At 37.0% G+C, this 24,890-nt stretch overlaps 1 protein-coding gene across 9 annotated transcripts in view; it reads left to right on the forward strand.

Moving 5' to 3' along the window:
• LOC105475570 (UBAP1-MVB12-associated (UMA) domain containing 1) overlaps window positions 1–24,890 on the forward strand; it is a 308,802-nt gene that overhangs the window by 21,862 nt on the left and 262,050 nt on the right. For all 9 annotated transcript variants that reach the window (XM_071094872.1, XM_071094869.1, XM_071094873.1 and 6 more), the window contains one exon: window positions 9,093–9,210. In XM_071094872.1, the coding sequence (XP_070950973.1) occupies window positions 9,129–9,210 (82 nt within the window). In that variant the 5' untranslated portion in view covers window positions 9,093–9,128. The remainder of the gene's footprint in view (window positions 1–9,092; window positions 9,211–24,890) is intronic.

The raw sequence follows: 24,890 nt of genomic DNA on the forward strand, positions 1-24,890 counted from the left end.
AATCCACTGAGCTAAACCACTTGGCTCCCTGACTTCAGGCCCCTTTCCAGGGAAGTGAATGGTTCTGTTTTGCTGGTGTTCCAGATGCCAGTGGGGTATGAAAAAAACCTCTGCAGCTAGCTCAGTGTCTGCCCAAATGGTGGCCCGTTTTGTGCCTGAAACCCAGGGCCCTGGCAGCGTAGGCACCAGGGGGAATCTCCTGGTCTGCGGGTTGCGAAGACTATGGGAAAAGTATAATATCTGGGCGAGAGTGCACTGTTCCTCATGGCACAGTCCCTCACTGCTTCCCTTGGCCAGGGGAGGGAGTTCCCTGACCCCTTGCGCCTCCTAGGTGAGGCGACGCCCCACCCTGTTTCTGCTCGCCCTCCTTTGGCTGCACCCACTGTCTAACCAGTCCCAATGAGATGAGGTGGGTTCCTCAGTTGGAAATTCAGAAATCTCCCGCCTTCTGTGTTGATCTCACTGGGAGCTGCAGATGGAGCTGTTCCTATTCCGCAACCCCTCTTCGTGTATTTTTAAAATGGTTAATGGTGAGTGTTAAAATGTTACGGTGTTTAGATTTCGTTGAATAAAGTTAAATGAAAGATATAATGATTTTGTTTCAACGTGTAAATATTTATAGTATGCTAGAAACTATGTCTTTTATAATTTTCAATGGAAAGTTTTAGATGTGAACTTAAAAAGTGCAAGAGGGTGCACAATTTTCTCAAAAAAATTCAGAGGTGTGTGAGTGTTTTGATTTTTGCCTGTAACCCAAACTAAAAAATAGATTTATTATAACCCAGCACAGGCACCCAAATGCAAAAGTTTATAAAACATTAGTTATAAAACATTAGTTATAAATTAGTTACCTTGTATGATGCTCTCAATCTTTTTGCCTTCTCTCCCTCTTCCCCTACTTTTTTTTTTTTTTTCTTCCTATTTCATTCCATTAAAAAAAAAAAAAAGTCTGGTCTTGACCTGCTAAATAGTTTACTTCCCCTCAAGGGTTGCGACTTGCAGTTTGAAGAAAACACCTAAATCTAAGATACAGTTTTTTCTTTCTTTTTTTTTCTTTGTTTTTGTTTCATTTTTTAAAAGTCTGAGCATAAATAAGAGAGGTGGAAGTAAAATTTATGTTAATGCTTCAGTTTAATTAATTAGTTTCCAAGCTGTTCTGTGGAGCTGAAAAGTGACATCAGTTTAAACGTCTTCCCTTGCTTATCCTCTCAGGCGTCTGTACCTCTTCCCCATTACACCAATATCAAAAACCTACAAACTGAAAAACCTCGGTGGGATGGAAAAACGGGGAGAGTCTTTATGTAATCCTAATTAGTAGTCTGACTGATACTAAAGGATACATTTTAAAAGAGGATTAAATCTTGTCTCTACCATGAATCTAAAATCTGTTAAATACTGAACTTGTTAATTAAGGAGAGAACTAGTGAGATACTGCAGCTGGTTCAGAAGAGAACTCAAAGCATCATCACACATTGATAGGCAAATAAGGAATGTTAAATTTATAAATGGATGGAAAATTGGTTAGTATCCCTGGGGCGATAACTAATGCATTTTACCAGAAGCATTTTTATGGATAGGAATTACATGCATGACTATCAGTATTCTACAATTGATCTCCTATTCCTACAGAGTTATAAAATAGCCTAGTCAAAACACGCAAAGGTGGGAATAACCTGAATGGGTGAGCTAGCCAGGAAATCTACTGAATTCTAAAGTCTTAAACAATTTTTCCTTCTACTGATTAGATTTAGGCTATTAATTCCTTACCTAGGTCTAAAACACTTTGCAACCTGAAGGCCAAGTCCAGTTTGTAGAGGATTTCTACCATCTACGCAGTATTTGTAAACATCGTGAATTTCTTGCTATTATTTAAAACCTAGATTTTTACATAATAGCTAAATTTCTAGTTTGTCTTGGAAAATCAGATTGAAATGGAATTTACTATTATTTTCTTCTCTTAAGATAAACTTCCCTACTTCCCTTTTCTTATTTATAGTATCATTTTTCCATATCATTTCTGTACATCCCTTCTTTTCTCATTCAAACTTCACTCATCTTAATCCAGTCCCGTTTCAGTACAACTGTCTAACTTGTTGACTCCAGGCTCTCCTCAGTCTCTCCAGCATGCTATTTTACATTTAATCTCTCTTAAATACTTTGCTCAAGACTCCAGACTGCCCAGTAATGTCCAATAAATCCTGTTTTGCCACTCTGAATATGCTGACACTTTCCTGACACTTCCACCCCTTCAATAATTTATTTCTTCCCTTCTTTTGCAGTCTTGATATCTGTTGCTTATCTACATGTTCCTTCCTCTAGTAAGGTTAATCTCTTTGCTTTCCTCTATACCCACTATGCTTTTTGCTCATGTTGATCCTTCCTACAGGAAAGTCCTTCCTTCTCTTCTTTGTTTATACATATCACATGAAGTTAAACTCCAGGCTACCTAGTCTGCGAAGCCTACCAGAGTTCTTACTCACATTGATCTTTCTGGAATGTTTTATGCTGTCTAGTGGTGTTTTAGGTAGTGTATCCTTATCACTCAAGATTAAAGCTACCAAAAGCATGGCCTACCTTCCTGTATACTATTTTGGTATCTCTGAGGAGAAATTAGTAAACTTGTCTAAATTTTTATATTTGCATAATCATGCGGTTCACTGTACAAAAGGAAGAAGATTAAACATTGTTCAGGATTTTAATTTTTCAGCACTGTGAAATTTACATATTTGTTGTATTTGGAAGAAAATGTGTGTGGGTTTTATGTATTTTTATATATACACACACACTTCATATACATGTATTTACATTATTCTGTCTATAGACAGTGGCTTTATCAATCACACAGGAATTTTAGTCTATTGGATATATTTACATTAACTAGTAGTCTGTTGAAATTCAAAGGAGGTAATCAAATTGAGAAAACCATGTTGCCTAATCCTTTTGTCATGGATAATCTTACTTAAAAGGGAAGCCTTGGAGTAATAGGAGAAAAGAAATATATTCTTGGGCTCCCCTACCTCTATTCAGAACAATAGGATCTGCCCTGGTAAGCAATCAGGCAGGCCCTTTTCTACGCAGTCTGTGTGTAACATTAAAAGTCAATACACTGTCCTTTTATTTTTTAGTTTTGTGTGATGCATGGAGAAAAGAAGCATTTTGCTTTTTATATAAAGACCGTGCCTGTAACACAAAGTGGGTTAAGAGACTTGAGACAATTTTCCCAATAATTGTGAACTAAAATTTATATATGACATCTAATTGTGTTAATAATGAATTTATAAAGAACTTTATTGAGTGAGGTATGATCAGTAACACATATTGAAAGTATACAATTTGATCAGTTTTGATGTGTGCTTATACTGCTGAAACAATCATTACAGATTGCTGAAACAATCTTCACAATCAGTGAAGATAATGAACGTATCCACCACTTCCAAGAGTTTCCTTCTACTCCTTTGTCATCTCTCCTTCCTTTGCTCCCTCTCTGTCCCTCCCCTCCCCAGGCAACCTCTGATCTGCTTTCTTTCACTGTACATTAGTTTGTATTTTTGAGAAGTGTATATAAATGGAATCATATAGTATGAATTTTATTTTGTTTGGCTGCTTTCCATCAGCTTTTTTTTTTTTTTTTTTTTCAGATTGTTGCATGTTGTAGCATATATCACTATTTTGTTCCCCTTTTACTGCCGAATGGGATGCATATGGCAGTTTTTAAAAATCCATTTACCTGTTATTGGACATTTGGGTTGTTTCCATTTTTTGGTCATTACAGAAAAAGCTATTACAACATTTGTATACAAGTGTAGACGTATGTTTTCACTTCCCGAAGGGCTAAGTTATAGGTTGGATATGTTTTTAAGAAACTGCCAAACTGTTTTCCAGAGTGGTTGCACTATATAACCCTTCTAGCACCAGGGTACAGGAGTTCCGGTTGCTCCATATCTTTGCCCTTTGCCAACACTTGGGATGGGGCAAGTGTTGTTTTTTTTTTTTTGTAGATAGGGTCTCAGAGCCCTGTCACCCAGGCTGGAGTGCAGTGGCATGTTCATGGCTCATTGCATCCTTGACATCCTGGTCTCAAGCAATCCTCCCATTTCAGTCTGCTGAGTAGCTGGGACCTCAGGCACATGCCACCACACCTGGCTGATTTTTGTATTTTTTGTAGAGATGGGGTTTTGCCATGTTGCCCAGACTGGTCACAAGCTCCTGGCCTCAAGTGATCTGCCCACCTCAGGCTCCCAAAGTGCTAGGATTACAGGTGTGAGCCCCTATACCCGGCCAGGACAAGTCTTTTTAATTTTAAATATTTTAATAGGTATATAATGGTATGTCATTGAGATTCTAATTTACTTTTCCTTATTGACTAATGATATTGGTCATTTTCCATGTGGTGGTTTGCTGTTCATGTAGCTTCCTAGGTGGAGTGGCTGTTCATATTTTTTGTCCAGTTTTTATTGAGTTGTTTTTTCATTATTGAGTTTTAAGAGTTCTTTATATATCCTTTATATACATTATTTATCAAATATGTGATTTCCAGGAATTTTCTCCCATTTTGTGGTTTGGACAGGTGAATTAATTAATTAATTTATTTATTTATTTATTTTGAGATGAAGTTTCGCTCTTGTTGCCCAGGCTGGAGAGTAATGATGGGGTCTCAGCTCACTGCAACCTCCGCCTCCCAAGTTCAAGTGATTCTCCTGCCTTTCAGCCTCCTGAGTAGCTGGGATTACAGGCATGCGCCACCACATCCGGCTAATTTTTGTATTATTAGTAGAGAGGGAGTTTCACCTTGTTGGCTAGGCCAGGTCTCTAACTCCTAACCTCAGGTGATCCACCCGCCTTGCCCCACAAAGCGATCCACCCGCCTTGCCCCGCAAAGTGCTGGGATTACAGGCGTCAGCCTGACAGGTGAATTCTTTATCCTCCACCTGTATAGAGGTAGTTCCAGGATCCCTGTGTTTGAGTATTAAGATACATTATGGGTTGTATCTCGCTCAGGCGAGTTGCCGCTAGTTAATAATGGATTTTTGAGAATAAAATTTGGTGTGTTTCCTGTTTATAAATGTAAAATTTGCTCATTGTAGACAATTTAAAAAATACTGAAAACTACAGAGAAGGAAATGAGACTGGAGTATGCTTGGGAACTCCAGGCAGAAGTCCAGCTGTCAAGGCCATGCATATCAGAAGCAAGAGTGCTTAGAGCTTACCACATACTAGGCTTGGGGCAGCAGGACTATACAGGTCCCCTCCACTTAAATTACACTTAATTCTGCTAAGGATTGCCTCAGAAATATGACGGGCTGAGGTTGCAGTTTGTTTTCCCTAAATGTAAGTTCAGTGCTATTCCTGCAGTTTTGGACCATTGTCTGGCCTATGCACTTAATACATGTTTATATTATAAAAGTATGAAGTAAATGAAGGTCTTCATAGATGTTATACAGTTAGTAAATGTCTTCACAGCATAGAGCTGAGCAAGGCTTCAGAAAGTAGAGATTGACAAAGACAGAAATGGAATTAATCAAATGTATTTGACTAACATTGAGAAATATGTTAAAGAAAGTCCAACACAGATATCCTAAGTGTTAAGTGTTCCTTGGCTGTGATGCTTTACTGATGAAAAGCATTCAGTTTTGATGCCAATAGGATTTGGTTTAAGATTATGCTCTACTCTACCAGCTGCGTAACTTGGACCAGTACTTAACCTAGTTTTTTGCTTCGATTCTTTTTTGTTTGTTTGACACAGGGTTTGCTCTGTCGCCCAGGTTGCAGTGCAGTGGCTCACTTTCACCCTTCTGGACTCAAGCAGTCCTCCCACCTCAGCCTCACGATTAGCTGGGACCACAGGCACACACCACCACACCTGGCTAATGTGTGTGTGTGTGTGTGTGTGTTTTGTAGAGACAGGATTTCGTCATGCCCAGGCTGGTCTCAAATTCTTGGGCCCAAGCATTTTGCCTCCCTCAGCCTCCCAAAGTGCTGGGATTACAGGTCTGAGCCACTATGCCTGGTCCTACTTACTTCTTTTACTTACACAATGTGAATAATTGTGTATACCTGTGGGGCTATTGTAAGGATTATAGGAGATAGAGCATACAGTAGTCCTCCCTCTTATCTATGGTTTCGATTTTTACTGTTTCAGTTACTTACGGCAACTGAGTAAAAAAAAGATGAGTACAGTACAATTTTATATATATATATGTATATGTTTGAGATGGAGTCTCGCTCTGTTGCCCTGGCTGGAGTGAAGTGGCACAATCTCTGCTCACTGCAAGCTCTGCCTCCCAGGTTCACACCATTCTCCTGCCTCAGCCTCCCAAGTAACTGGGATTACAGGCACCCGCCACTACGCCCAGCTAATTTTTTATATTTTTAGTAGAGAAGGGATTTCACTGTGTTAGCCAAGATGGTCTCAATCTCCTGACCTTGTGATCCACCCACCTTGGCCTCCCAAAGTGCTGGGATTACAGGTGTGAGCCACCATGTCCGGCCACAGTACAAGAAGATTTTAAGACAGGGAGTGAGAAGGGGACCATATTCACATAACTTTTATTACTATATATTGTTATAGCTCTATTTTATTATTAATTATTGCTAATCTCTTACTGTGCCTAATTTATAAATTAAACTTTATCATAGGTTTGTACGTACAGTAAATTCTCGCTTAACATCATGGATGGGTTTTTAGAAACTGACTTTAAGTGAAACAACATATAAGGAAACCAGTTTTACAATAGGCTAATTGATATAAGCGAGAGTTCATTTCATATGGCATATTTCTGGTCATAAAAACATCACCAACTTCTAAATAAAGATAAAAACTTTTCTAATGTTAAATATTGAAATGAATGTTAGTGATACATATATTTAAGAAATATTAATAAAACAAGATAATTATTTACCCAATTATTCTAGTTAAGTGCTACAGCTGGCCAGAGGCTCTTCTGGCAGCTTAAGCCCTCAAGGCCTCAGGAGGAACCAGCTCTGGACAGGACACCACTCTGTTGCAGGGCACTCACATACTCACCCATACTCACTCAGAGAGGAACCATGTCGACATGCCAGTCCGCCCAGCGGACACAGCTTTGGGATGTGGGAGGAAACTGGAGTACTGGGGAGAAAGCCCACACAGACGTGGGGAGAATGGGCCAGCTCTACACATACATAGACAGTGGCCCCAGCTGGGAATCAAGTTTTTTTTCCTCATCAGTATTAAAATGAAGCAACATTATTTGGGGGACCTTTTGTATAGGAAAAAACATACTGTATATAGGGTTTAGTACTATCGTTGGTTTCAGGTGTCTACTTGGGGTCTTGGAACATGTCCCCCATGGATAAGCTGGGGGGCCTATTGTATACAGTATTTTACATTCCTGCTTACAAACCAATTCTTTTCTGACCTCATTTCTTCCTTGTGTGGGTTTCCCTTTATCTTATTCAGTTACTTTTTTCATTTGATTCCTTGTCTTTTCATCCTCTTCTTTTGCTTTTTCATCTAATCTTGTTTTTTTACCAGTTTCATTAGAGGCCATCTCTCCTTGTTGTCTATAGAGAGTGCCAAACTATTTTCAAACTTTTCTTTTGTATCCATTACTATATCCAGTAAGCTCTTTCTTTAAGGATTTCAGAGGCTGTTCCTTTTCTCTTATTAGAATGTTTTCTTCTTCATATGGCTTGTGTTTTTCTTCTCCATTTTTAATTCCTTTTTTAAAGGTGAAATCTGCCAGATATGTTTTCTAGCAACAAATAGATATTTTCTAGCAACAAATAGTAACCTCACTTATGTTGGGGTTAATATCCTTCTCTGATCTATAGCTCAGGTCAGGCCAACCAGCACAAATCCTAGCATAATTCTCAGTTTCTAGAAGGTTTTCACTAAGATTAAATCTTTACCCTCCCTTCTTGATTTTCTGCTATGGGTGAAATGTATGAAAACTAAAACTTGGAGCACTTGCTGCCACCAGGATTATTCTTTGCTTTCTCTTCTATTTTTTTGGCTTGTAAGGAACTGTCCTCAGAATCCTATGTGTCCTTGAAAGTACCCTTCAGGTTTCTCCCCAGTTGTTTTCTAGAAATTGTTGGCCTACTTTAATATATAACAATGGGAATAGTAGGAAAAGAGGGTTGTGTATGTGTGCTTGTATTTGTGTGCCTGTGAGCATGTGTGTATTGGGGATGGTCACAATAATCTCACCAACACAAGGATCTGCACTGATGGGAATTTAAAGTTGGCTGCAATTTTATAATGGGTACTGATATGGTTTGGTTCTGTGTCCCCACCCAAATCTTACTTTGAATTGTATTAATGCCCATGTGTCAAGGGCAGGACCAGGTGGAGATAATTGAATCATGGGAGCCGTTTCCCCCATGTTGTTCTCGTGATAGTGATGAGTTCTCATGAGATCTGATGGTTTTATAAGGGGCTTCCCCATTGGCTTGGCACTCATTCTCTCTCCTGTCATCCTGTGAAGAGGTGTCTTCCTCTATGATTTTAAGTTTCCTGAGGCCTCCCCAGCCATGCGGAACTGTGAGTCAATTAAATCTCTTTTCTTTATAAATCACTCAGTCGAGGATATTTCTTCATAACAGTGTGAGAATGGACTAATAAAGGTACAGTGCTTGAGTGTCTAAATTAGACCATCAGTAGGGGATGTTTGAAATGTTTTCTTTTTTTCAGGTGGCCTTAGTTTTATGAGGCTTAAGGTAGTTACAGCATGACAAGAAACCTGGACAGTTTTTTTTTTTTTTTCTATTACCCAAACCAGTATCTGTTTTATGGTTAGCAAGATCCTTCCAGATTCTTGTGTTATCTGTTGATTTGAGTTTTGTATGTAGGAATTTCCTGGGCTATTTTCTGAATCTTCAGAAATTGAGAGAGGTTGCACTGTGATCTTCAACGGATACCGGAGTTTAAACTGGAAGATCATTTTCTAGCTTTGTCTGCTGACATCTAGAGAAGGTTCATGGTTTTACGTCTGTCCATAGAATTCCTAAGAGTAACTTTTGTGATATATTTGTGCTTAATTTTTTGCTAAAAAGGGTAAGAGTTTTACAGTTGCATCCGAATGTGACATTGTGTAATGTTTCTATTTCAGGTAGCAGCAGCAGCAGCAGCAGGAGCAACAGCAGCAATGTTTCACTTCTTCAGAAAGCCTCCAGAATCTAAAAAGCCCTCAGTACCAGAGACAGAAGCAGATGGATTCGTCCTTTTAGGTGAGTCTTTTTATGAAACAAAATAATTAAATTATGTTTTCTTTAAAAAATTACTTGAAAATTATATGATTGATTTTAAATCATTTCTTATAATTTCAGAATTAATTTATGTGTTTAATTTTTAAAAAGTAAAATCTGTAAAGATAAAGGTCATCAATTACTTGGAATAGCGTCATCAAGAGAGATTTTTCTTACATGTTGGTTTGGCTGTGTACTCCAAATTAAATTTGTAAAATCACTTCTTTTTTCCCCTTCTTTTAACTGTGGAAAATCTAAAGTCTTCAAGAATCCTTGATGAATTCAAGTTCTGTCTTATAAATAGTACTAACCTTGTTTCATAAATTAGCATCTGAAATTAAATTAGGCATCTAATAAATATTTGCCGAATGAAGGAGACTTTAAAATCTAAGTATGTTGAATAGTGTTTCCTCTTTAAGACTATTTTCTATTATAAACTTAATACCTGCAAATTTTAAAGATTTTAGTGTCTTTAAAAAATATTTCTTACAATCAGATATAGTATTCTTCACCAGGGGAATTCTGAAAAGTAAAATTTCCTCCATGTCATGTCACATTTCTTCCCCTGAGGAAAAGTTTTGCACAACATCTTTGTATGCTCTTCCCAGAAATTCTCTTTCCAAAGTATGGTGTGGAATAGTCAAACCCAGTGTTTCCTTGTGGTTCTCATCCTCTTCCATGCTGGACCTCCTTCCACCAAATTCCTGCTCCTTCTCTGAGAAGATTTGCATTAACTCATAAGTCTTCACTCCCTGGATGTTTCCCTGGGTCTCCCTTTCCAGATACTGGTTTCCTACCTCTTACTTGGCCCTGTCAGACTGACATCTGCTAGCATCAGCCAATGCTCTGTAGGCTTTCAGAAATAAGGAACGTTTCCCTTAGATTTAAGGGTAATCTCTGGGAGACCAGAATGGAGTTTTTCTCGTGGATAAACTTTACTATAGAATTTTCCATGGTTTCTACAGCCATGTTCTGGCAGGCCTGTTGTTTTTCAGAACCTGTCTTATATATCCAGGGACAGGGGCAGTAGCTGGGAATGTCAGAATTGTTTTCATCAGACCACATCCCTTATACCTGAGGTAAAATAGTGGGGCTTAGTCTTTGACCAGGGCTGATGATTTTTCTGGGTAGCCTTCTGACTGGGATAAGGTGGGGTGCAGCGGACTTGATTGCTAATCTGACCCTTCCTTCTTAGTGTGTCAGGAATTTATGCCTTGGCTTCCAAGTCAGAACTGACTCTGTCAACCCCGATTTTAGTTCCTTGAAAGCTGCCAGTGTTACTTTTTTCACACTTCTTGAATTAGCCTCGTTGACAGAAAACTTCAGGGTTACATCAGGCCTCCTATGAAGTTCTGTTTTTCAGGAGTTTCATAATAAATTCTTCTCTCAGAAATTTTTCCAAAAAACTCTTGTTTTCCACTCTGTTGTATATTCCTGATTTTAAAATACCTCTGAAGTGTTAACACATATACAGGGAACTCTGCTTTTTTCTGTTGTTTTTATTATATATGTATTACATTTTTTAAAAACATTATTTTTAAAGAAAATAGAGATAGGTCTTGCCATGTTGCCTAGGCTGGTCTTGAACTCCTGGCCTCAAGCAGTCTTCCTGCCTCAGCCTCCCAAAGTGTTGGGATTACAGGCATGAGCCACCACATCCAGCCTCTTTTCTGTTGTCTTTATGATTAGAAATTGACATTATTCTTTTTGTTATCAAATAGCCACTTAAAGGATGTAAGTTGGGTATGCTGGCATCTTTGAAAGCAAATACAATTCCTAATGCTGGACCTTAAACTTTTTATTCATCTTCTTCATCCCTACTTCTCTGCCACTTTGTAGGATTTCTGAGACAAATTTTAACCACCACAGCAGTGGCTCCTGGTGCTGCTAAGATCTCCTCCAATTTCTGGTAGCATGTAGTCCTGTTGAGACGTTCCATTGCATGTCTTGTAGCTGCCTCAGTAGAAGCCCGGTTTCCAGGGCCTTCTGCCTCAGGGTATTATCTACTGTGGACCTCCTTTCCCTTTCCAGGAAAGACTAGTTTAAGAAGTAGTCGTTCTTTAACTGAGTCTCAGAAGGCACACAAACTTCCAAATTTCATATTTTAAGAAGGAATTTCCAGGACCTAATTACTCTAATATGCTCTCGGTACCAGCTGCTCCTTCTGAGGGAGTTTTCCCAGGACCACCTTGGACTAGCATGATTGGTGTTGTACCCAGCACCATACGTCCAGCCGTTGGACAGCCATGGTGAAGAATCACTTCCGTCGTAGTTCCAGGATAGCAATTTAATTTGCAGTGCAGCTACTGCTGCACCTCATTCAAATGACCCAAACAAGACAGGTCCCCCAGATGTTGGCTGATGCCTCTTTGCCCTTCATCTCCTCTGTCTGCTGACGCTTTTCTCTGTTTAGCCTCATTTCCCCCCAGGTGCAAAGCTCCACCCCTTAACCATTTTCATAAAAGTCCTCTGTACATAATTTTCTGTGTATGTCATTACTCTCCTGAAGTTTTGATGGTATCAGTCAGCATCACCTCTCAGCTCTTACTTCCTCTGTCTTCTTTCTCTTTTCATCACTCATCCTCTTCTTCCACAGGAGCATCTCAGAGGCTCCACAGCTACTCCACAACTTACTTTCTACCTTTGGCAAGTTATTTACCCTTCCCAGTACCACTTAGCATATCTAGAAAATGAGCACGATATCAGTACCTACCCCCCAAAGTTATTGAGGGGATTAAATGAGTTAATGTGTGTGAAATGCTTAGAACAACCCTGTGAGTGAGGTAGTACTATTATATCACCATACACAGGCTAGGATTTCATGTTTCCCAGTTTCTCCAGCTAGTATGTAGCAAATCTGGAATTAGCCCAGGCAATCTGACTTCAGAGCCTATCCTCTAAACCACTAAACTATCCATCTTTTTGTAAAAAAATGTTATATCATCAGTTTTAATTCTAAGACATTATTGACATCCTAACCTCTTTGTTTTTTTAAAAAATTGTATTCCCTACAATTGAAAAGAGAAAGTACTGTTTTTTATTTGTTTTAATAAAAGAAGGTTGGTTGTTGTATTACTGTTCATAAAGTTTGGCTTTTATTTTGACTAACCCAAACTTTTTACTATCTAATAGTTTAAATATTTTTAAAATATTTTAAAATATTTCAGAAAATTCCTTAATGAAGTTGAAATCAGAAGATGGTATATATGGTTTAATTAGTGAAAATATCCTTCAGTGGTGAATAACTTAGCTGAATTGACAGATAAAGATCCTGACAGATTATTAGGAATGTAGTTAATTGTCTTTAAAGTTATAGTTAATTATCTGGTAAACTCTTTTTTAAAAAATTGATTTGCTCTGCTAGGTTGCTCTTTTTATCATTTAATTCTATACTGATATACATAATATCTTCTTTAGTCTCAGAGCATACTGTATAAAAATATTCTGGAAAAAGTCAAGTAGGTCACATGGTAAATAGAAAATTCTTTTAATGCTTTTATTAACATGGACACATACTTGCACACATCTATTTTGTTTTAAATTTTTTATTTTTAGTCATTATGGGTAGATAATAGTTGTATATATTTACAGGGTACATGTGATGGTTTGATGCAGGCATATAATGTGTAGTGATCAAATCAGGGTAATTGGGATATCCATCACTTCAAGCAATTATTTCTTTGTGCTAGCAACATTCCGTTTCCACTCTTTTAGTTATTTAAAAATATACAATAAATTATTGTTAACTATAATCACCCTATTGTGCTACCAAATACTAGATCTTATTCCTTCTATCTAACTGTATTTTTGTACCCACTATCCATCCCCATTTTATTTCCCTCTTCTTGCTACCCTTCCTAACCTCTGGTAACCATCATTCTATTTTATATCTCTATGAGTACAATTTAAAAAAAACTAAGCTCCCACATATGAGTGAGAACATGTGAAATTATCTTTTTGTGCCTTGTTTATTTCACTCAACATGATCTCCTCTAGTACCATCTATGTTGTTGCAAAGGATAGGATTTAATTCTTTTCTTTATGGCTAAATAGTATTCCATTGTGTATATGTACCACATTTTCTTTATCCATTCATCTGTTGATAGGGACACTTAGGTTGATTCTAAAACTTGGCTATTGTGAATAGTACTGCAATAAACATGGGAATGTAGACATCTCTTTGATATGCTGATTTCTTCTTTTGGGTATGTACCCAGCAATAGAATTGCTGGATCATATAGTAGTTCTGTTTTTAGTTCTTTGAGGAATCTTCATACTGTTCTTCATAGTGGCTGTACTAATTTACATTCCTGCCACCAGGGTATGCGGTCCCTTTTCTACACATGGTTGCCAGCATTTGTTATTGCTTATCTTTGGATAAAAGTCATTTTAACTGGGTTGAGATATCTCATTTTGATTTTGATTTGCATTTCTCTGATGATCAATAATATTGAACATTTTTTTCATATACCTATTGGTCATTTTGTATGACTTGAGAAATATCTATTCAGATATATATGTAAATATATATATTTATATATTATTTAATAGGTATTTAATTTTAACTAATAAATATATATTTATATATATTTAATTTATTAATATATATGTATATATTTTTAAGAGACAGTATCTCGCTATGTTACCCAGGCTACTTTCGAACTCTTAGGCTCAAGCCATCTTCCTGGCTCAGCCTCCCAAAGTGCTGGGAGTACAGGCGTGAGCTGCTATGCCTGGCCTGCCCATTTTAAAATTGGATTATTTTATTTTTTCCTATTGAGTTGTTTGAGTTCCTTATATATACTGATTATTAATCCATTGTCAGATGAGTAGTTTGCAAATATTTTCTGCCATTTTATGGGTTGTCTCTTCACTGTTGATTGTTTCCTTTGTTGTGCAGAAGCCTTTGTAATCCCATTTGTCCATTTTTGATTTGGTTGCCTGTGCTTGTGGGGTACTACTCAAGAAATCTTTGTTCAGATTACTGTCCTGTAGCGTTTGCCCAATGCTTTCTTCTAGTAGTTTCGTGTCTTAGATTTAAGTATTTTATCCATTTTGATTTGATTTTTGTATGTGGCAAGAGATAGGGGTCTAGTTTCATTCTTCTGCATATAGATATCCAGTTTTCCCAGCACCACTGATTCAAGAGACTTCCTTTTCCCAATGTACGTCCTTGGCACCTTTGCTGAAAATGAGTTCATTGTAAATGTGTGAATTTATTCCTGGGTTCTGTATTTGGTTCCATCGGTCCATGTATCTGTTTTTATGCCGTTACTGTGCTATTTTAGTTACTATACCTTTTTAGTATAATTTGAAGTCAGGTAGTGTGATTCCTCTAATTTTGTTGTTTTTGCTCAGAACGGTTTTGACTTTTCTGGGTCTTTTGTGGTTCTGTATAAATGTTAGGATTGTTTTTTATATTTCTGTGAAGAATGTCCTTGGTATTTAGATAGTGATTGCATTGAATCTGTAGATTGTTTTGGGTAGTATGGACATTTTAGCAATACCGATTCTTCCAATCCATAAACATGGAGTATCTTTCCATTTTGTGTGTGTGTGTGTGTGTTCTCTTTGGTTTTTTCATCAGTATTTTATAATTTTTATTTTTGAGATCTTTCACTTTGGTTAAATTTATTCCTAAGTATTTTATTTTACTGGTAGCTTTATAAATGGGATGACTTTCTTGGTTTCTTTTTCAAATTGTTTGCTGTTGGTGTATAAAAATGCTATTGATTTTTGTATGTGATTTTGTATCCTGTAACCTTACTGAATTTATTTATTAGTTCTGATAGTTTTTTAGTTGCATACACATATGTTGTGGTCAGCATATATCCACATAACTTTTTTTGTGGCATCGTGTGCAATAGGTACATTACAGAAAAATAAATATATTTTGTTGGTTTGTGTGTTTCTTGATGTCTGAATGATACAACTAAGTAAAGACTTATAAACATGATTATATTTGTAGCAACAACTTTTTATCAATATGGACGCTACAGAATTTGTTAGATTATCTCCTTATGTGGCCCTTATAACCCGTTTCTAGAAAGATCAGAGCAAATTTTGTTGTTTAAGCTATAAGTTATCTATTTTTTTTCCACTTGATAATACCTTTTCCCCTAGGCAAGCATTTCTGCTTAACACAAATAGGTTTTAGGTCACAATTATTAGATGGCATTGCAGAGTTGATGGAATCAACACATCATGACTTGAAATTCAGGTCTGGGCAGAGTCTAGACACTTGTTTTGGTAATAGGAATATCTGGGCTGTTCATATACAGTTAGCTCACATTTGGACGGAAAACGTTTCTCCCCATTAAGATTTCCAAAGCTTTTAGCCTTTGTAAAATGTTGAGTGTGCTGAATAAGAATAAGGGAAAAAAATTCTTGTAGAAAAACATCCTTTCCCTTGTAACCAGTTCCTATTCACGTAAGAAGGTAATAGCTATTCCTTCATTCAGTAATGAAGTTGAAATAATCCTCCAGGGTACTCATTTTACACAAAAACAAATTGCAGTTTTCATTTGCATCACTGGGTGGCGATTTTTCATAGCCTTATACTACTGTTTAAAAATCCTACAAGCATGGCACTATTTGTAATTACCAGGGTTTTCTTCTGTTATGACATGTTTAATTGTACTTTTAAGACATTATCTTTAAATTGATTACAAATTTACTACTGTAGTAGCAAGCTCATAGTTATTTTAAGTTAGGAAAAGGGGTATTGCATAAATGTTAGGATATAATTGCTTCCAAAACTAAGACAAAAGCATGAATTAGCTTATTATATTATAGCAAAAACAAGGAAAAATAACAAAAAATAATAGGATATAAATGAAAAGGAACAATTTAGATATTGTTGTTGGTTCACTAATATTGTTGACCAAATATTAAATTAACTTTGAAACAGGCAGAATGAAATTGGGCAAACACTGTCATAGAGATTAAAGGAATTGGGTTACAGTACAACTGAAATGCATCATGGTTTTCAGAATATGCAGGTGCTTCTTAAAGTAGGGCATAAGAACTTCTAGTTTCCATTAAGCTAATTATTTTGTAACACTCGCTGAATGTAGAACCAGAATTTAATAATTCACAGCAGCTTGGATTTCACCTTTTAAAATACTTTAAAGATATTTATGTAATTTAGTCTCACCTTCTGTTCTCCAGTCTAAATGATCAATCAGATTTTGAAAAGAAGTGAGTTATTTTTAAGATTATCTCCTCCTGAATTCCTCATTCTGGGAATCAAACCACATGTACATACTTCAGTTAAACTATCACATTTTTATATAGAACTTTTAAAGGTAGTCTCTTCATCGCTGTGTTGTTTCCTTTATTTAAAAGTCGAAATTTAGCTGTGTACATAAACATTTCCATTCTAAGGAATGAGGGACAGTAAGTCACTTTGATTCTGTCTAGGGTCAAAGGCTTTAATTAAAACAGTGACAAAAACTAAACCAGTTTTCAACATGTGCTTCCTATTTTTATTCCCTGTTCTTATAAAAATGTATACCAGATCTTTAAAAAATTAGAGTGTTCATGGATTAAAAAGCAACTTACCCTATCACTGTCTCCTTACCCATGTATCAGGATATCCAGAAAAACTCAATTTACATTTAATTTACTTAGCAATTTTTGTGTTTTTACTTTTGACCTTTAAATTGTAAAGCAAGTATGCCAGGATGTTTCAACTAACTCATTATGTAGATGCTTGTTTTTCTATTAAGAAATGTGGCGTTCTGTGTCTAATGGATAGAATTAACAGTATTTTCATTCACTGTTACTTGATTCTGGTTTACCTGTTAATCTAGCAGTGTTTCAGTTTCAGTTTTACGGAGGTGAAAAAGTTAGGTTACGCCGTCCCCATGTGGGGTGCACCACCCTTCCTTAACTCTTTGAATGTACAGTGAAAGGCAATTGCATGAAGGAATAGCAAAGATGCCAGCTCTACTGAGAGGCAGAACTGAGCCTTCTGTTTGGCACAATTAATTGTGGGAAAGTCATTCATTTTTTTCTGGGGCTCAGTGGACTTAGTTGACTCAAATGTAAATTAGGGATCTATCTCTCTAACTCTGTGATTCTAACCCTCCTGTGCATTAGGGGATACTTAGAGAAAAATACTGGTGCTGGGACCCATTGCTAGATTCTGATTAAATGGTCCTGGGATTAGCCCCAGGTATTGATTTTTTTCCCCCCAGAGTTCTCCAGATGATTCTAGAATTCATGCAAGGCTGAGAAGCACTATAGTTCACTCTAATAATTGTACATAATCCAGTAATACGTTAAGATACTTTGAAAAAGACTTCATAAAATAAAGTTACAGTTTCTTTTTTAGTTGAGCCATAGACAAACAAAAAGCAAATAAAACCACAGAATTTCTGGGTAATTACATTTCCTTCAAGATATTAAATCATTAAATAGAAAAAGAGCATAAAGCTTCATACATAATCCTATGAAATGAAATTTGTTTTGTTTTGTTTTGTTTTTTTAAGACAGAGTTTTTGTTCTTGTTGCCCAGGCTGGAGTGCAATGGCGCTGTCTCTGCTCACTGCAACCTCTGCTTCCTGGGTTCAAGTGATTCTCCTGCCTCAGCCTCCCAAGTAGCTGGGATTACAGGCACCCGCCACCACGCCTGGCTAATTTTTGTGTTTTGAGTAGAGACGGGGTTTCACCACGTTGGCCAGGCCAGTCTCAAGCTCCTGACCGCAGGTGATCTGCCTGCCTCGGCCTCCCAAAGTGCTGGGATTATAGGCATGAGCCACTGCTTCCAGCCGAAATTCATTTTCTATGAGTAATATACAGTTTTTCCTTGGTATCTGTGGGAAATTGGTTCAGGACTCCCGCTCATAACAAAATCCATGGACGCTCAAGCCTCTGATATAAAAGAGCATGGTTTTTGCAAATGACCTACATACATCCTCCCATATACTTTAAATCATCCCTAGATTACTTAAAACACCTAATACAATGTAAATGCTATGTAAACAGTTGTTTTACTGTATTGTTTGAGGAATAGTGACAAGAAAAGTTTAGTACAGATGCAATTTTTTTTTTTTTTTTGAGACAGCGTCTCACTCCGTCACCCAGGCTGGAGTGCAGTGGCACGATCTTGGCTCACTGCAACCTCTGCCTCCCACGTTCAAGCGATTCTCATGCCTTAGACTCCCAAGTAGCTGGGATTACAGGCGTGTGCCACCATTCCCGGCTAATTTTTTTTTTTTTTTTTGTATTTTTAGTAGAGATGGGGTTTCACCATGTTGGCCAGGCTGGTCTTGAACTCCTGGCCTCAAGTGATCCACCCTGCTCAGCCTCCCAAAGTGTTGGGAATACTGGCCTGAGCCACCGCGCTTGGCAACCACAAGCAATTTTTTTTTCCTGAATATGTTTGATCTACTGTTGGTTGAATCCACCCATGAGGAACTCATGGATACAGAGGGTGACCGTTTTTGAAACCTTAGATGTTTTTTGAAAAATCAGTGGAACAACTGGGAAGCGTTTTATTAAATTAATTATACAATGTGAATTCCAGGTGATCTATGACTCTGTCTGTCTTTAGCCATAGTACAACTATGAATTTATGTGAAAGTATTTGACAGTTTAACCCCTGTAAACTTTTCAAACCAACATCTGAGGTACTTTTTAAAAATCAGACTAAAGCATTCAAGCAGCCATATTTTAATACAGCTATTTGGGGGAAGTTGACTGTTTTACTGTGGTACTATTTCCTTGAAGGGTGCTGATTCCGTACAATATCTGTAGGGAAAACATTTTAAGTATGCACACCATATTATGTAAATGGAATTTCTCCTACTGTTTCCTTACAGGCTTTACTAATGCTATAACTTCACATCTTGTCAGATTTAACTCAAAAATTATGATGAGTGGCTTTCATATTTACTTAAAGTTTATTATTTCATTATATTGAGGATATAAATAATGAGGATGATACTGTAAGTAAAATGTACAGTATGAATATTCTACCTTGTATGAATAATTCATATAGGGTTGGAAGACCTGAATGTCTTTCTGGTAATCTTACTACTACAATATTCTTTTATACTTAAGTAATTATCATATTGAACATCTGTTTTTTTATTCATTGTGTGTAACCAATGCATGTTATGAAGGGAAGAATTATTATTGGACTTACACATTAATCTTTTTTTTTTTTTTTTTTGAGACAGAGTCTTGCTCTGTCTCAAGGCTGGAGTGTAGTGGCGCCATCTCAGCTCACTGCAACCTCCGCCTCCCGTGTTCAAGCAATTCTCCTACCTCAGCCTTCTGAGTAGCTGGGACTACAGGTTCCTGCCACCACGCCCAGCTAAGTTTTGTATTTTTAGTAGAGACAGGGTTTCACCATGTTGACCAGGATGGTCTCCATATCCTGACTTCATGATCCGCCCGCCTCAGGCTCCCAAAGTGCTGGGATTACAGGTGTGAGCCACCATGCCCGGCCACATGAATCTTTATAAATGTGAATTTCTAAAAAATTTAAGTGTTGGCCCACTTGGTTTCTCAAGTTGCCTACCTGACCCTCTTTCAAGTTGTACTTTTCTTCTTTTCTTTCCTTTCCTTACTGTTTTAAAGCTTTTTAATAAACTTTCACTCCTGCTCTGAAAAAAAAAATTGTTTTCTTCTTTCGTTATATCATGATAGAATTACGGTCTTACCTTGGAAGAACAGTATCTCATAAAATAAGTAAGAAGAATGTGGTAAATTAGTGTGATATCTTTTTTTGATTGTAGTAATAGGTAAGTGAACATTCTGGAGCACTTTCTCTGTCCCAGTTGCTCTGCTGCTTGGTAGGGATGCTCCAGATTTCTGGGCCTCACCCACACCTAGTGAAACAGAATCTTCGGAGCTATAGCCAGAGAATCAGCGTTTTAAACAAGCAATGCATTTAGTATAACTACTTGGGAGGAGTTGACTGTTTTACTCTACAGTATTTTTATGTATACTGATGTCTGAGAATTGCTGGAATAATTATTTTTATATGGTATTGGTAGAGGAGCAAAACCATTCTAGGTGGTGGGGCAGATTGTGTAAAGTTATATAGCTTCAGAAGAATCTGATACATAGGCAGGTCTAGTATTCTTGGCTGAATAGAGAGGGTGTATCAGGGCCACTATTGGGAAGTGTGTCCAGAAACATGGTTTGTGGGCCTTGTGTGGTCTTCTCAAATGTTCAAATGTTATCCCATTGGCAGTGAGGAACTATCAGACCATTTTAAAGCAGTAAAGTTATTCGTTTTGTTTTTTTGTATTTTTTTATCAGAAATTTATTGACAGTTTTTTAAAAATGGAGGTAATTTTTATAGTTTCATCAAGATTGAGAATTCTCTTTTAATGAAAAAACTAATTGCAGCATCATGTCCTGAATGCATCACTGAGAAAGCATGCACATATACTCATACCAGGTTGACAGAGTAAGTCAGAGAAACAACAACAACAAATTAATAAACTTTCCAGAACCATCATGCTGCAAGTTATTTTTCTGAACACCTGAGAATTTAACCTTTTAAATCTTCTTTAGCTTCATTGTGATATGGGGCAGACACCACTAGTCCCTCAATATCTGTTTCCCCCTTTATCTTGCCATGTGACCATTTTCCAGTTAGGTGTGAACATTATGATGAAGTCTCTGGCCAATGGAATGTAAGAAGAAATGTTGTGTTGCAGATTCTAGGGAATCTTTTAAAAACACACTGCTGTGTACCTTCCTTACTCCTCTCCCCTGCCCCCACTGCCCTTATCCTGGAATGTGGATATGATGATTATGTAGAATTCTAGCCACCATCTAAGATCATGAGAACTAGGGTACGTTGTGAGGATAGCTGAAGAGAAGTCAAAGAGTTGTGAAGTTGCCATACCAGTCCTTTGGACTTTCCTTTGAACTTCCTTTATGTGAGACACAAAGTTCTGTTCTGTTTGAGCAACTATTTTATTATGTCATTTGCAGATGAACCAAGCCCTAAGTAATACAGGTAGTGAACTGGAAATAATAGTATTTGGATTCTATTTAAGTTCTGTCATTTACTTGCTGTGTGATTTTGAGCAGGCTACTTACCATTTCAGCCTCTTTCTCCTTTTGTGTGAAATGTTAATGATATCATGATGTCTTCATTACATTGTTGGAGGAGATGAAGCAAAAAGAAACTGTACACAGATCTGCACTGACAAAAGGGAGTACAAAGAAGTTTTAATTCTCTTGCTGACCCTGAGCAGTTCAGTGAAATGCTTGGGAGAATGATTCTGAGGTAGCATTTAGTTTAGCTGGAAAGAATTTGGGGATCACTAATGATGTATGTTGTAGGCAAAGGAATGGTGTGCACCCTGCCAGGGCCACATATAGGCCTTCCCTCATCTCAGACTGGAAGGCCAATCTATGCTTATATGATCAGTCCACCAGAAGGTCTATTCACACCCACTAAAAGCTGAAGTGTTTAAAGTGTGCATTAACTAGCACAACATTATTAAGGAGAATTGCTGCCAAACTCTGGTTATCAGTTAAATTTGAAAAGGATTCACTTCCTACAACTGTTATTTCCATAAAAAATGATACATACTTTTATGACTATACATACACACATATTTTTCATAAGTATTAAATACATGATATTCAGGGTTTACACTGTAGTGTTACTGACTTAAAGGAGTAATTGCTCTGAAAATTTTAAGCATTCTAAGTCAAAAAACTAAGCTGTAAACTTATGGAATGGCTTATTTTTATTTCTGGCATCCATCATTTCCTGATGCATCAGCTGAAAATATGCTTGGCAGCACCAAAGGAAAACTGTAACCCCTAAGATTGTTTGTTGATGGATGGCTTGAAGAAGTTGATAACTGAGATAAGCAGCCATTGTCCCTGTTGCTGTTGCTATGTTAGGGCTTCTTAACCCATGATGAGTTTGGAGGGCTGCATGGAGTGGTCTGGAAACTTCTGACACTACATGTAAAATTTTAGGTTTGTATTTTTGGGGGGAGAACATTCCCTGCATTACATCAGATTCTCAAAGATCTGTAACCCCCAAAATATTAAGAATTACTTTTCTAGATGTTGCATTGGTTGACTAGCTACTTGGGCTGTGATATCTTAGGATATTTTTATCTTAATGGTAAAGGTGGGAGAGTTGTTGTCAGGTGGGACATATCTCATTAGGTACTTTTACTAGTTTGGCTTCAGAAACTAGAATGACTGAACAACTACATAAAAATTAGAGAATGAAAATAGGCAAATGATAATGGAGATGTACAGATCCTAAACTGTGATTGGAGAACCTTTTTACTTGTTATCTTAAAAAGGAAAACTTACTTATAATTAGTGGTGATTATTTGCTCATGGTTTGCCTTTTCACTGATTATTCTAATCCAAGGTGTTTTTCCGCTCCCTTGCCCTCAGCCCAGTGTTTCCTTGTGCAGAGTGCCCAGCCTGTTTCATTTTGTCTGTGTCCTGTTCAGTGTAAAGAGCTCAGAAGAAATCTGTCTCAAGGCTTTCTCAGTTTCTAGATAGCTCTCTTTTTGATCTCATGTTGTGAATCTTCTACATTTATTTGCTTCTTAATCACATGGTATTTTGTAGCAGCTCCTATATTATTGTTTTGTAATGTTATTTACGCCCTTATTTTTGTATGTCTTGCCAATTGTGTTGTAACCTCCTAAAGGACATCTAACCCGCTGCGTATTTTACAAAACCGTAAGCACATGACTTTCAAAAAGCTGATCCTCAGTCCATATATTGTTAACAGGTTTTGTAATGACTTGTAAATCATTTAATATTTGGTTAGAAAGCTTGGTAATAACTTCTATTCAGGTATTTTCTCCAATGAAAATAACTCTTAAACTTATCTATTTCTTGGATTTAAATTATGCTTATTTTATTTAGTTATATAAATGCAAATTAGTAAGCATTCAGAGTAAGCCTGCCTTACTCTGGGGAAGAGGGGCTTCCTTTACTTCCCTGCCTCTGCTTGACTGTGCATTTTAGGAGAGTCAACCTTATTCCGAGCCCCGGAAAGTCAGTGCTCATTTGCCTAAGCCAGTCATGGTGGTCTAATTCACCTTGCCGGTGACTGGCTTAGGAATGGGCACCCATCACATTTCTGACCAGACATGAAGGAAGATCAACCGAGGGACTCATGGACAGATACAGACAGAAGAGCCAGCCACCTCTTCCCGTGGCAGTTATTTGATCTGGGTGAAATGCCTGATGATGTTTTATCTATCATTGCCGTCTTTGCTTAGGAGAGCTACCTTGAGACAGAGGTAACACGTTGAAATGGCAGAGTAAAATGAGGAAGCAACCATGATGACATTGTTGAACTGACGGATTAACTAACTTGGGAGCTGTTTACCTCTGGACTTTTTAGGTCAGTTAATAAATTCTCCCATTAAAGTTTAAGCCACTTTTTAGCTAGGTTTATGTGACTTGCAGCTGAAAATGTCTGCAGTGATGTTTGACAGATGTGCTTGTAATGCTATCTCCCTGGATGATCTTTTCTTGGTAGAGCCCCTGTTAGTTTTTCATGCCCAAACTTCATGGAAATGTATTTATATGTATATCTCAGTAAAGCTCTTCAGTCTGTGTCTATATAGAAAACATTTATATTTATGTCTTTGTAAACTCAAAACGATTGGAAATAGTCTGGAGTTCAATTTTAAATGAAATTAATAGATTGTCAGAGTCAAAAGGAAACGTTTTGAATGGTATACCCACTGTCATCAGAAATGTTGTGCATTTTGGATACTGCTGGGACCAAGGGAGACCCTATTACTGCTACAGAGCAGCTAGTGATTAACAACGATACTAATTGGTGATCAGGAAACAAGTTTAACATGCTCACATAATAGTTTGCTACTTATATGTAGGCGTTTCTACTGTGTTTTAGTTATGTTTTAAGAAATCGGTTGAGGGTTTTAGATGATGTATTCCACATTGTAATTTTTCCCATCTAAAGTGATGGGAGATGGGCTTGCCATTATATTTTCCCACCCATTTGATTTTCAGGAACGTATTACTGATATTAGGCAGGGATTCCTTTACTAATCTGGACCAGCTATGTTATTAAGTCAGCAATTCTGCTAATGATAATATAGTCTTTAACTAGCAACTCACCTGTATCCCTCACATATTTTAAGTGTTACATATTTGGAAATGTATTTCCAAAATGCTGAAGGCAATGAATGAAACCATAATTCTTTTTTAAGCATGGAAGTTCAGGAGAAAAATTGAAGTGTATATGTTTCCTTTTACCATCCCAAATTTCTAGTTCCAAAATCACTTTATAAAGTTTAAAACCAAGTATATATTATGTTTTTTACTGGAGTTGAACATTAATCATGCCCAGTATGTCAGATGTTAAAGAAGAGTTTTAAAGGTGATGAAAAATATTGTATTAATCTTATTTTTAAATGTTTACTTTTTATTATAAATTGAGCAGCAGTTTTTTAATATTTTGCAATTATAATGTAGGGGTGATGCAGCACATAAGTTTTAGAGCTAAAAGGATATCTTAAGGATAATTCTAAACAGCCACATATGTAAATATTTCTATTTCATAGTTATATATTCAGAATACTTTAATATATGTAAACTCTTTTGTTTTTGCTAAGGAGATAAAGGAAGGTAAATATAGTATTGAGCTACCTTATATGAAATGCCAA

This window comes from Macaca nemestrina, chromosome 4, assembly GCF_043159975.1.
Source record: "Macaca nemestrina isolate mMacNem1 chromosome 4, mMacNem.hap1, whole genome shotgun sequence".
Lineage (NCBI taxonomy): Eukaryota > Metazoa > Chordata > Mammalia > Primates > Cercopithecidae > Macaca > Macaca nemestrina.